At 43.1% G+C, this 14,174-nt stretch overlaps 1 protein-coding gene across 6 annotated transcripts in view; it reads left to right on the top strand.

Moving 5' to 3' along the window:
• The window catches only part of WDR59 (WD repeat domain 59), a 92,060-nt gene that overhangs the window by 2,502 nt on the left and 75,384 nt on the right, over positions 1 to 14,174 (top strand). For all 6 annotated transcript variants that reach the window (XR_010837916.1, XR_010837918.1, XR_010837917.1 and 3 more), the window contains exon 2: positions 10,449 to 10,498. Coding sequence is in view for 3 of the 6 variants with exons in the window: in XM_059043727.2 (XP_058899710.1) it covers positions 10,449 to 10,498 (50 nt within the window). In the remaining 3 variants the exon portion in view is untranslated. The remainder of the gene's footprint in view (positions 1 to 10,448; positions 10,499 to 14,174) is intronic.

Genomic DNA, 14,174 nt, shown 5'->3' with positions numbered 1-14,174 from the left:
ATGGAAATGTGGCTCTTCAACACTTGAAATGGGGCTAGTGTGACTGAGATAGTGTATTTTAATTAATTTATTTATTTTAAAATAAATTTATTTTATTTATTTATTTTTGGCTGTGTTGGGTCTTCATTGCTGCATGTGGGCTTTCTCTAGTGGCGAACGGGGGCTACTCTTCTTTGCGGTGCTTGGGCTTCTCTTTGTGGTGGCTTCTCTTTGTTGCAGAGCACGGGCTCTAGGTGGGCAGGCTTCAGTAGTTGTGGCATGTGGGCTCAGTAGTTGTGGCTTGCTGGCTCTAGAGCGCAGGCTCAGTAGTTGTGGTGCACGGGCTTAGTTGCTCAGTGGCATGTGGGATCTTCCTGGACCAGGGCTGGAACCCATGTCCGCTGCATGGGCAGGTGGATTCTTAACCACTGTGCCACCAGGGAAGTCCTTTTTTTTTTTTAACTTTTTTTTTTTTTTTTTTTGGCTGTGTTGGGTCTTAGTTGCAGCACGTGGGATCTTCGTTGAGGCAGGTGGGATCTTTTGTTGCTGTGGGCGGGCTCTTTGTTGTGGTGTGCGGGATCCTCTCTAGTTGCGGCGCGCAGGCTCCTCTCTAGTTGTGGCGTGTGTGTTTTCTCTTTAGTTGTGGTGCACAGACTCCAGAGTGCATGGGCTCTGTAGTTTGCAGCACGTGGGCTCTCTAGTTGAGGCTCCCAGGCTCAGTAGTTGTGGCACGCAGGCTTAGTTGCCCCGCGGCATGTGGGATCTTCGCTCCCTGACCAGGGATTGAACGCGTGTCCCCTGTGTTGGAGGGCGGATTCTTTACCACTGGACCACCAGGGAAGTCCCAGCACAAGATATCTTAACATTTGTATGTGTCCTTTTCAATTTCTTTCATTAATGTTTTTTTTTTGTTTTTTTTGTGTTTTTTTTGCGGTACATGGGCCTCTCACTGTTGCGGCCTCTCCCGTTGCGGAGCACAGGCTCTGGACGCGCAGGCTCAGCAGCCATGGCTCACGGGCCCAACCGCTCCGCGGCATGTGGGGTCTTCCTGGACCGGGGCACGAACCCGTGTCCCCTGCATCAGCAGGCGGACTCTCAACCACTGAGCCACCAGGGAAGCCCTCATTAATGTTTTATAGTTTTCAGTATACATGTCTTTCACCTCCTTGGTTAAATTTATTTCTAGGTTGTAAATGGTATTGTTTTCTTTATTTCTTGTTCTGATGATGTATTAGTGTATATTAGTATATAGAAATGCTACAGATTTTTGTGTATTAATTTTGTATCCCACAACTTTATTTAATTAGTTTATTAGTTCTAACAGGTTTTTGATGGAGTCTTTAGAGTTTTCTGTATTTAATATCATGTTTTCTGCAAATGGTGACAGTTTTACTTCTTCCATTCAAATTTTGATACCTTTTATTTCTTTTTCTTGCCTAATTTGCTCTGGCTAGGACTTCTAATACTGTGTTGAATAGATGTGACAAGAGTGGTCATCCTTGTCTTGTTCCTGATCTTAGAAGAAAGGCTTTCAGCTTTTCACTGTTGAGTATGATGTTAGCTGTGGGCTTGTCATATATGGACTTTATTATGTTGAGGTACGTTCCCTCTGTATTTACTTTGTTGAGAGTTTTTATCATAAATGGTCGTTGAATTTTGTCAGATGCTTTTTCTGCATCTATTGAGATGTTCATATGATTTTTATTCTTCATTTTGTTAACATGGTGTATCCCATTGACTGATTTGTGGATATTGAATCATCCTTGCACCCAAGGAATAAGTCACACTTAATCATAGTGTATGATCCTTTTAATGTCTTGTTGAAATCAGTTTGCTAATATTTTGTTGAGGATTTTTGAATCTGTGTTCATCAGGGATATTGGCCTGTAATTTTTTTTTCTTGTGATGTCCTTATCTGGTTTTGGTATCTGGGTAATGCTGGCTTCATAAAATGAGTTTGGAAGAGTTCCCTCCTCTTACAGTTTTTGGAAGAGTTTGAGAAGGTTTGGTATTAAATCTTCTTTGGATGTTTTGTAGAATTCACCAGTGAAGCTCTCTGGTCCAGGACTTTAGTTTGTTAGCAGGTTTTTGATTACTGATTCAGTCCTTTTAATAGTAATCAGTCTGTTCAGATTTTCTGTTTCATCATGATTCAGTCTTAGTAGATTGTTTGTTTCTAGGAATTTACCCATTGCTTTAGGTTGTCCAGTTTGTTGGTATATAATTGTTCATAGTAGTCTCTTATGATACTTTGTATTTCTGTTGTATCAGTTGTAATATGTCCTCTTCCATTGCTGATTTTATTTCAGCCCTCTCCCTTTTTTTCTTGGTGAGGCTAGCCATAAGCTTGTCAATTTTGTTTATCTTTTCAAAGAACCAGCTCTTAGTTTCATTGATCTTCTATATATTTTTTTTTTTTTGGCTGCTCCACGTGGCATGCGGAACTTCCCTGACCAGAGATCATACCCACACCCCCTGCAATGGGAGCCTGGAGTCTTAACCACTGGACCGCCAGGGAAGTCCCTGTTATTTTCTTTTATTCTACTAACTTTGGGCTTCTTTTGTTCTTTTTCTAGTTTCTTGAGGTGTAAAGTTAGATTGTTTGAGACTTTTCTTGTTTCTTGAGATAGACATTTATTGCTATGAACTTCCCTCTTAGAACTGCTTTTGCTGCATCCCACAAATTTTTGTATGTTATATTTCCATTTTTCTTTGTCTCAAGGTATTTTTTAAATTTCTTTTTATTTCTTCTTTGACCCATTTGTTGTTCAGTAACATGTTGTTTAATCTCTGCATATTTGTGAATTTTCCGCCAGTTTTGTTTGAGTAATTAATTTCTCATTTTATACCATTGTGGTTAGAAAAGATGCTTGATATGATTTCAGTCCTCTTAAATTTATTAAGACTTGTTTTGTGGCCTAACATGATCTATCCTGGAAAATTTTTCATGCACACTTCAGAAGAATGTGTATTCTGTTGCTTTTTAAAAAAAATTTTATATTTGGTGTGTCTGGTCTTAGTTGTGGCATGCAGGATCTTTTGTTGTGGTGCATGGGCTTCTTCTCTAATTGTGGCACATGGGCTTCTCTCTAGTTGTGGTGCACAGGCTTAGTTGCCCTGTGGCCTGTAGGATCTTAGTTCCCCGACTAGGGATCAAACCTGCATCTCCTGCATTGGAAGGCGGATTCTTAACCACTGGACCACTAGGGAAGTCCCTGTTCTGTTGCTTTTGGATGGAATATTTTAGATATAACTGTTATGTCTATCTGACCTAATGTGTTGTTTAAGGCTGATGTTTCCTTATTGACTTTCAATCTGGATGATCCATCCATTGAGGCAAGTTGGGCTTTAAAATCCTCTAATATTATATTGTTGTCTGTTTCTTCCCTTAGGTCTGCTAATATGTGCTTTATATTTTTAGGGGCTCCTATATTTAGTGCATAAATGTTTATAAATATTATATCCTCTTGTTGGATTGACCCCTTATTATTAAGTAATACCTATCTTTTTTGTATTTATTTATTTATTTGTTTATTTATTTTAACATCTTTATTGGAGTATAATTGCTTTATAATGTTGTGTTAGTTTCTGCTGTATAACCAAGTGAATCCGCTATATGTATACATGTATCCCCATATCCCCTCCCTCTTGCATCTTCCTCCCACCCTCCCTAACCCACCCCTCTAGGTGGTCACAAAGCACCAAGCTGATCTCCCTGTGCCATGCAGCTGCTTCCCACTAGCTATCTATTTTACATTTGGTAGTGTAACACCTATCTTTGTCTCTGCTAACAGTTTTTGTTTTAAAGTCTATTTTGTCTGATAGAAGTATAGCTACTCCAGCTTTCTTCTGGTTTCCATTTGCATAGAATATCTTTTTCCATTCCTTCACTTTCAGTCTGTATGTCCTTCCATCTAAAGTGAGTATCCTGGGCTTCCCTGGTGGTGCAGTGGTTGAGAGTCCACCTGCCGATGCAGGGGACGCGGGTGCATGTCCCGGTCTGGGAGGATCCCACATGCCGCGGAGCAGCTAGGCCAGTGAGTCATGGCCACTGAGCCTGCGCGTCTGGAGCCTGTGCTCCGCAATGAGAGAGGCCACAGCAGTGAGAGGGCTGCGTACCGCAAAAAAATAAAAAATAAAAAAATAAAAAATAATAAATTAAAAAATAAAAAAAAATAAAGTGAGTATCCTGTAGGCAGCATATAGATGGGTCCTGTTTTTTTATCCATTCAGTCACTCTTTGTCTTTTGATTAGAGAATTTAGTCCTTTTACATTTGAAGTAATTATTGATAGGTTTCTCCTGTTAATAACATTTTACACTAGTATGGTCCATTTTCCACAGTTAATGAATCAATATTTATATATTAACCAAAATGCATATTTAACTCAGATTTCCTTACGTTTTACCTAATGTCTTTTTTCTGTTCTGTTCTGGGATTCCATTCAGGATACCACATTATATTTAGTTGTCACGTCTCCTCAGACAGATGTCTCCTGTGCCCCTTGCATTGAGAGCCATTGAGAGCATGGAGTCTAACCACTGGACCACCAAGGAAGTCCAAGATTTTTTTTTAAACCACTACACTTTCCTTCTTTTTTTAAAAAAAAAAAAAATTTTATTTATTTATTTTTGGCTGCATTGGGTCTTCATTGTTGCGCACAGGCTTTCTCTAGTTGCGGTGAGTGGGGGCTACTCTTCATTGCAGGGCGCAGGCTTCTCATTACTGTGGCTTCTCTTGTTGTGGAGCACAGGCTCTAGGCCCACAGGTTTCAGTAGTTGTGGCACGTGAGCTTAGTAGTTGTGGCTTGCGGGCTCTAGAGCTCAGGCTCAGTAGTTGTGGCGCACGGGCTTAATTGCTCCGCGGCATGTGGGATCTTCTTGGACGAGTGCTCAAACCCGTGTCCCCTGCACTGGCAGGCAGATGCTTAACCACTGTGCCACCAAGGAAGCCCAGGAAGAGAGGTCTGAAGTGATCTTTAATGTCACGCTCAGGCTGTGGGGGACCACTAAGGGCATGTGAGCAAGTAAGCAGCGTAGCCAGAGGTAGGTCCTGCAACAGCCCTGAGGGTGGAGGGAGCAAGACTGGTGACAGGAGGGTGTCCCTGTCCAGGGGAGGACCGACAAAGGCCTGAGCTGAGGCAGAGACAGGAAGAAATGGATGGATTAGGAACAGACTTTCCTAGCTGTTCCTTCAAGTGTCCAAAGCTAGGAAGAGTCCAGGAGGCAGTCATGTCACGAATCCAGTGGTTTTAAGGAGGGAGTGATCATGAGTTCTGATGCTGCCACAGGATCAAGTAAAACAGCCAATAAACAGCCAACAGTGCAGGAGGCCAGTGACAACCTGTGCTGGACCATTTTTTATTGTTGTCCACCAGAGAGGTGGTAGAAGGTTCTGAATCCAGTCTGACATAAAGCCCATACACCAGGTGAACTGTGTTTTATGTCTGCAGAAATGCCATGTAGAAACTTTCTTCCTTTTGATGCACCACAGTCAGTTTCTTTGGATTGGTGAAACCAAATGCTTAAGAACACAGCAGCTTTCATGAAAAAATGATTTTTTTGAACAAGGGCAGCAGCAGTTTGTGTACAGAGGCTCACAGAGTCTCATGAAATGGTATCTTTTATCAGCCCTTAGTTAGCTTGTCTTTTCCACATTATGAATTACATTTTCTCTAGGCCGGTAAGAATCAACCGTCACTGTCAGTGCTATGGCAGTCTTATTTCGTAGAGGTCATGTGACTCCTAAAGTGTGCTGCAAAGGCCATCATCCTGCAAAAAGGACAGGGCTGTTAAGAACTTTATTCTCTTGTCTAAAGATGTCACCTTGACAGGGAGACTTTCTGAACATAAGTTTGTTTCCTACAGGCGGGAGAGGAATTTTCAATTTCTAAAAACAAAGGTTCAGAAAAGGTATGATTGGAATTTTACATTATAAAATGTGGGAATAAGATACACAAACTTTGCTTGTCAGTTCTCTCTATTCCAATAGAAGGTTTCCCACAGCAGGCAATGAACTATCAAAGTTCATTATCCTAGGAGGTATTAAAAAAGTGAGGGAACTGGAGAAGTATAGATAAATTCATGGGTGATAAATTAGCAAGGGAAACTACTGAAAAAAATTCTTTGAGATATCTTGGCACATTCCGAGCTGGGAGGACCCTGATTTTCACCTGGTTCTGAGCCATCTTCAAAACTATCAGATGTGTGCAGAGTGACTGCATTCACAAAGCACCTCGTTGGGAGCTCCGGGAGAAATGCAATAGACCCTCCCCTGCAGGGGCTCACAGCTCGTGGGAGAGGATCAATGTACCCAGCAGTAACTACCGTAAGTCCCCTACAAATGAACCTTCAAGTTGCGAACTTTCAAAGATGTGAACGCGCGTTCCGTCAACGTCAGGCGTGAGTGAAACTGCAGCTTGCCCTCCGTCTCCTGTTGCTGGCGATCCTTCAGCTCTACCACCTCCCACCTCCTCTCCCTCCTCCAGTCAGTAACTCTTCTTGCCTGTTCCCTCGATGCCAGCCCCTGTATGCCAGCTGTTGTGCTGTCCTACTGTACTTTTCACGGTACTGTATTGTAAGCTTAAAAATGTTGTCTTCATTTTTTGTGTTTGTTTGTTTTTTATGTATTATTTGTGTGAAAAGTATTATAAACCTTTTACAGTACAGTACCATATAGCCGATTGTGTTAGTTGGGTACCTAGGCTAACTTGGTTGGACTTAACGGACAGGTTGGACTTAACAAACGTGCTCTCAGGATGGAACTCATTCATGTGTAGGGGACTCACTGTACCACAAAGCAAGTTAAGGCAAGTCCTGTGATGGAGGGGCAGGGAAGGTACTTTGGGAGAAGGTGGAGTCCCCTTGGTGGACGCTGGGTGAGCTTCTTAGAGGAGGTATGTCTTGAGCCTTAAAAGTTGAGTAGAATTTCAACAGCAGAGTAGGGGAGAAGGACTTTCTAGGCAGAAGGAAGAGCTTAAGCATCTCTTCAGAATTGGGAGAGTTGCAGAATCGGGTGAGTGCCGTGAGTGGGTGTGGCTTGAGCAGGTATTGAGTGGGTGAGCCTGAGAAGTTCTGTAAGTGTCTGATTTGGAAGGATCTGAAGCCTGAGGAGTCTATGCTTGATTTTATTCAGAGTGAGGAAAACCAACAAAGGTTTGAGAGCAGTGGATTGATGTGATTAGAACTCTGTCATGAGAGGTTCAGTGTTAGGTTGAATGGAGACGGGAGAGAGGAAGGTAGACTCTTGGGAGGGTGTTGCTGTAGACCAAGTCTCAGGCCTAGATGAGAGGAATGGAAAGAGAAGAGAGTTGGAAGGAACCTTGGAAAGAAAGTGATTTTTATTATAAAATAATGCAAATATAGAAATAATACAAAAATGTAGGCTCATTTAGAGGAATAAAAATTAAAATCCCATAGGAACAACTACCATCTAAACATTTTGGGATACTTTTTTCAGGCTAAGTAGCTGATTTAAATTTTAGTTCATAGTAGGGAAGGAAATGCCACTTTCCTGTACTCCTCTAAGTTGTCTTTAATCTGCAGCAGGGCTCTGCCTGCAGGCTGGTGGGAGGTTGTCTCTCAGTCACTGTGGGGCTCCCTTCCTCTCTTTGCAGTGGGATCATACAAGAACCCTATGGTTCTTCACCCCTGATGCCCAGACTTGGCATCTCTCAGCCGTTCCCCATCGGGTGCACTGAGGGTGCTGAGGCCTTTCCAGGGGGATTCTTGTCCCTGACAAAGCACCACCTTTTACTCTGGTCAGTTTATATTTATATCCTTTGCTTAAAGCACCTCCCTCTCTCCATTTCCCCCTTTGGGACAGCCTAGCAAACCCGGCTTCATGTGCTCCTGCAAACATAATGTTGGCCTCTTTCTTTCTGGGATGGTAGTAGGGAAATATCAGTTAGGTGTGGATTTTGTTGTTTTACTTCTTAAAAAATAACTTGCTCTGACAGGTGATATGGTGAGTTATGATACTCTAATTGCAGGCTCCTGCATTTTTCTATGTTATTCTTTAATGCTCCTAGAACATTTCGTTGTATAGATATCTGTAATTTACTTACAGATAACATGAATTCAACAACTCTGTGTATGAAACTTTTGCTGTATTTTGGATAAATTCTGGAGGTGGAATTACTGAGTCAAAGGACATGACTTTAGGGGAGTTCCTTGTGGTACAGTGGTTGGAACTTCACGCTTCCACCGCAGGGGACACGGGTCTGATCCCTGGTCAGGGAACTAAGATCCTGCGTGCCCTGCAGCGTGGCCAAAAAAAAAAAAAAGACACAATGACAACATGACTTTTTTTGGGGGTATTATTACCAGATCATCCTTTATTGTCATCATACCACAAACTTAGCAGCTTGAAGCACCACCCACTTATTAGCTCACAGTACTGTAGGTCAGAAATCCAGGCTCTGCATGGCTGCTTTCTCTCTTCAGTCTCACAGGCTGAAATCCAGGCATCAGTTGACCGTGTTCTCGTCGGGAGGCTCAGCTGACTAGGGAAGAATCTGCTAACAAACTCATTCAGGTTGTTGGAAGAATTCAGTTCCTGAGGGTTATGGGACAGAGGTCCCTGGTTTTTTGCTGATTGTTATTTAGAGGTCACTCTCAGCTTCTGCCATGTGGTCTGTGCATCTTCACAGCCGCCAGCAAAGAGTATTATTCTCCATGTTAAATCAATCCCTCACCCTTCAAATCTCTGACTTCCTCTGTCTCTGACCTCTAGACTTAGCTTTAAAGGGCTGATGTGATTAGGTCTCTCTATCTCCCCCTCCTCCCTCCCCCAAGAAATTTTTCGTCATCTCAAACGGAAACTCCATACTCATTAAACAATAACACCCCACACCCCCAGCCCCTGGCAACCTCTACTGTACTTGCTGTTTCTATGAATTTACCTAGTCTAGACACCTCATATAAGTGGAATCATGCAGTATTTATCCTTTTTTGTCTGACATTTCACTTAGCATGATGTTTTCAAGGTTCATTCATGCTGTAGCATGTATGCCATTGTGTGTATATGCCATGTTTTGTTTGTTCATTCATCAGCTGATGGGCATTTGGGTTGTTTCGGGTCTCTCTATCTTAGGGTTAACTGATTTGGGACTTTAATTACATCTCAAAATCCGTTTACAGCAGGACCTAGATTAGTGTTTGAATAATGGGGAGAATGTGTATGTCCACCAAGGGCCCAGAATCTTGGGGCCACCTTAGGATTCTTGCTACCACACACCCTCTAGAAAGATGGTACTGCCCCTGGTTGGAGGTACCATCTTGCCCTCTTTCATACCCTTAATGTATACATTGCACAGAAGAGTTCTGGAAATGGCATCTCATTTCACTGCCTGCTCTTCCAGCTGGGCTATTCTCTGCTCACGACTCTAGTGGAATGAAAGATGCATAATAAGCCCTTTTCAGCCTCCGGTGAAAGCACTCTGGCTTCTTGTCCCTAACGTTACCTGTGACATGTTTCTTGAGGGTGTGCAAGTGAGAAACCCATTAATAAGACCAGCGAGAGTGAGGAAGAGAATTTCTGTTTACCATTTGTGATTTGTGAGTGTAGCAGAATGTACAAAATGCATTCTCTCTTGATAGACTCTTGGAAAGAACTTAAGAGCATTTAATAACCAAACAGCAGCCCAAACTGTTTCAGATAATGCCCTGAGAATGCAGCAGGACTTGAACTTGTCCAAATAAGAGAATTTAGGGCTATAACTACCATGATTAAAATTAGCGTTATGCTCCAGCCTGAATGTAGATTTGTTTGATTCGGTGTGGTCTTTTGGAAATTGGACGTCAGATCCTGAAAAGATGGTGATCCCTAGGAACTGGGAGACCTGGGAAATGGCAGCCAGTAAAATGTGCTGGAAATCTCAGATTAAATGGGAACTGGGCATCTCAATGACAAGAATGTGACCGTGGATTCAGCAGAGGTGGTGTTTGAATATTACCAATTGCCATTCGGCTTGGAGGAGGATTCCATGCCCTTTGGGAAGGCATGGGTGGTGTGTGTATGTGTGTGTGTGTGTGTGTGTGTGTGTGTGTGTGTGTGTGTGAGAGAGAGAGAGAGAGAGAGAGAGGGAGGGAGGGAGGGAGGGAGGGAAGGAGAGAGAGAGGTGAGGGGGAGAGAGAGAGGGGGAGGGGGGGGGAGAGAGGGAGAGGGGGAGAGAGAGAGAGAGAGAGAGAGAGAGAGAGAGAGAGAGAGAGAGAGGGAGAGATATCCCAGGTTCGATTGTGTGTAGCCCTGGTCTTAGGGGTAACAAGACAACTGCTGCCCTATTGTGGAAGGTGAATGTGAGATTTGAATGAGAATTAGAAGGGGGTTAAAGTATCCACTGTAGAGAACTGCCAGCTGGGGACTGCCTGGGCCATGGGAAGAGGAAGACCCACAGGTGTCTACCTGCCTGTCTTCTCTAACCTGAGCTGGCTTTGCTGGCAGAACTGAATCTGTGTTCTCTTTCACAGGCAACTGCAATGTCTGTGGACTGTCTGGGGCAGCATGCAGTGCTTTCCGGGTAAGTGAGCTTACAGAGTTCGTCTGCCACGATTTCTGGGAACAAATTGCAAATCAAGAGGTTTCTGGGAAATTGGAAAATACTTTTTTATTTAAGGATTGCGGTTCATAGGGTTTACTTCTGCTGTCCTAGTGACCTCAGCGGCAGTTGTGGGGATTATTTGCAGTTTATTTTTTTCTCTGCCCTAACAGGTGAGCAATAAAATTCCTTTGAAATGTTAGTGACTGGTAGTTTGGTCTTGAAATTGCCATTTTCTGTTTAGTGCATGGACTCTTCAGAAGGATGCTGTCTGGTACAGTCTAACAGGTAGTTAGTTCCTAGGATCGAGAGGATCTGGGTTACAGTTTGGCAGTACCGTTGATTATGAGCCCCTGGACATTTATTCAGTTGGCCTCCCTGGACTTCGGTTTTCTCATGAAGCAATTTGATTTCATCATGAAGAAGTTGAACTACATAATTTCTGTAGTGTCTTCTGGTTCAAAATTAAGATTCTGGCAATTAAGGTCCCTGCATTTGCTAATCATCCTAATTGTACCAGTATGATAACATGTAATGGTCAGAGTCCCTTTGCTTTCATGTTGCTCTAGATTACTACCTCTCAGATTTAGCTATATGTTCATTAACTTAGTTGTCTATGAACCCATTTATAAAATGAAGTGTTCTCTATTAACTTCATTATTTTATTTTGAAATCATGTTTTAAATTACTTTTAAATAAAACCATAGCAAACATTAATTCAAAAGGCTATACCATGGAAAGTAAGTTTCCCTCCTACCTCTGACTCCACTCACCAGAGACAGTTATCGATACTGTCGATAATTTTCTTGTGTCACCCTGAATGCATAGATAGGAAAAATTGGTATGTCTCTGCCCCTGCCAAACTCACTTTTTAAACAAATAGCTTTATCGAGATACAATTCACATACCATGCAATTCACCCTTTAAAAAAAATTTATTTATTTTTGGCTGCATTGGGTCTTCGTTGCTGTGTGGGGTTTGTTTAGTTGCGGTGAGCAGGGGCTAGTCTTTGTTGTAGTGCGTGGGCTTCTCATTGCGGTGGCTTCTCTTGTTGCGGAGCATGGGCTCTAGGTGTGCGGGCTTCAGTAGTTGTGGCACGTGGTCTCAGTAGTTGTGGCTCGCAGGCTCTAGAGCGCAGGCTCATTCGTTGTGGCACACAGGCTTGGCTGCTCCGCGGCATGTGGGATCTTCCCGGACCAGGGCTCAAACCTGTGTCCCCTGCATTGACAGGCAGATTCTTAACCACTGCGCCACCAAGGAAGCCCCAATTCACCCATTTAAATGTACAAGTCAGTGGTTTTTTGGTATATGTTATTAATTTCCTAGTCAGGTTTTTTTTTTTTTTTTTTTTTTTTTGCGGTACGCGGGCCTCTCACTGTTGTGGCCTCTCCCGTTGCAGAGCACCGGCTCCGGACGCACAGCCTTAGCGGCCATGGCTCACGGGCCTAGCTGCTCCATGGTATGTGGGATCTTCCCAGACCGGGGCATGAACCCGCGTCCCCTGCATCGGCAGGCGGACTCTCAACCACTGTGCCACCAAGGAAACCCCCTAGTCAGTTTTTAAACCTCTTTTTTTTTTTTTTTTTTTAAATCAAGGAAATACCTATACATAGTTTGAAAAGTCAAGTAACATTACAAGGCTTATATTGTCAGTCAGCAGAATCCCACCTCACCTTTTTTTAAAAATTAATTAATTAATTTGTTTTTTTATTTTTGGCTGAGTTGGGTCTTCGTTGCTGTGCATGGGCTTTCCCTAGTTGAGGCGAGCAGGGGCTACTCTTCGTTGGGGTGCATGGGCTTCTAATTGTCGTGGCTTCACTTGTTGCACAGCATGGGCTCTAGAGCGCAGGCTCAGTAGTTGTGGCACACGGGCTTAGCTGCTCCACAGCATGTGGGTCTTAACGGGCCAGCGATCAAACCCGTGTCCCCTGCATTGGCAGGTGGATTCTTAACCACTGCACCACCAGGGAAGCCCCCCACCTCACCTTTTTCCCCACCCTGATCTCACTCACCAGAGGCAACCAGTTAAGATTCTTTTAGCTATTTATTTTGGATTGCCTCTATTTTTCCAAGTGGTATACTCCACACACTGCTATATCTTGATTTATCCATCATAGATATTCAAATGGACTTCTTACAGTAGATGATGAGTATTTAGCACTTTTACTTCGGTTGTGAGTCCCTTATGTATGTATACCTGGCCTTCCCCCTCCTTCCAGTGTAGTCATATAACAATTGTTGGGTTGAATCAGTATTTGGGGTTCTTTTTCTGAGTTATTGTCAAGAGGTCCTATGCCATTCTGATTCTGGACTCTGTATGTGACCTATTTTTTCTCTTTGGAGAAATCCTATCTTTATCCCTAGTGTTATCTTTACCTCTTGTGTGTGTGAAATTTTCACTGTGACCGCTTTGGTATGTGTCTTTTTTCATTCATTGTGCTGGGCACCTAGAGGGACCCTCCTTCCCTTTTTGACATTATTACCTGTTTTAGCTAAACAAATAGAAAAATAACATATACTTGGCATTATGTAGCCCTATTAACAGCCCATAAACTACTTTCAGGTGCCCTGGAATAAGTGTATCTCAAACGTTGGATTTCTCAGTATTGACTGATGTGGATATTGTCATCTGTAGCATTCTAGGAGAGAACGGGATTATGTAACTGGAAATCATGCAAGTGTTGTTGTTCTGATGTGTTCTTCGACATGCATACATCCAGATTATTTTTCAACATGATCTTGAAGTTCACCATTTTATTTTCTTATATTGAACTTGAAAATATGTGTAGTAAGGTGTATGCTTAAGTGAACAGCTCAAATAAATGTACAAATATATATACACCCATATGGTCGCCATTCAGCTTAAAATAACGAATAATTTTTAGCACCTGGGAGGGCCTTTTCAGTCTGGAAATCTGTGTCTTTTAGTTTGGAGAAATTTTTCTGCATTATGTCAGATAATTTTCCTCATTCTTTGGGGAGCTCCTCTCAGTGCATCTTGGCTATCCTGTGTGGATTCTCTTCTGAACTTCTGGTCTTTTTGTCTTTCTGTTTTGCATTCTGGGAGTTTTCTTCAACTTTAACTTCCAGCCCTCCTGTCAGGTTTTAAAATTTCAACTGTAGGGCTTCCCTGGTGGCGCAGTGGTTGAGAATCCGCCTGCTGATGCAGGGGTCACGGGTTCGTGCCCCGGTCCGGGAACATCCCACATGCTGCGGAGCAACTAAGCCCGTGAGCCATGGCCGCTGAGCCTGTGCGTCCGGAGCCTGTGCTCCACAACGGGAGAGGCCACAGCAGTGAGAGGCCCGCATACCGAAAAAAAAAAAAAAAAAAAAAAATTTCAACTGTAACTTTAATTTCCAGGAGCTCTTGTTCTCTGTTCTTTAACTTGTCTTCTTTTATGTCTGAGAATATAAATTCTAGGTTTCTTCTTTCCTCTGCGCCGCCCATTTCCTTTTTGTCCTTTTGGCTGTGTTGGTCTCTGTCTTTCAAGTTTCCTGCTGTGACTGATGCTCCGGGCTCTCTGTTAATATTAAAGGGTGAGTGGAATCTCTGTTCACGTGTGCAGTGCTGGGGTCCGCTGTAGGGAGGTCAGGCGGGACCTGGGCCCTTTTGTTGGAGGGTGCCCACATGTCATCATCTCCAGGGCTTTGTTGTGGT

This window comes from Kogia breviceps, chromosome 18 (genome assembly GCF_026419965.1).
Source record: "Kogia breviceps isolate mKogBre1 chromosome 18, mKogBre1 haplotype 1, whole genome shotgun sequence".
Classification (NCBI taxonomy): Eukaryota; Metazoa; Chordata; class Mammalia; order Artiodactyla; family Physeteridae; genus Kogia; species Kogia breviceps.
Note: the sequence above shows the minus strand (reverse complement) of the source record. Positions and strands in the feature narration are given on the sequence as shown.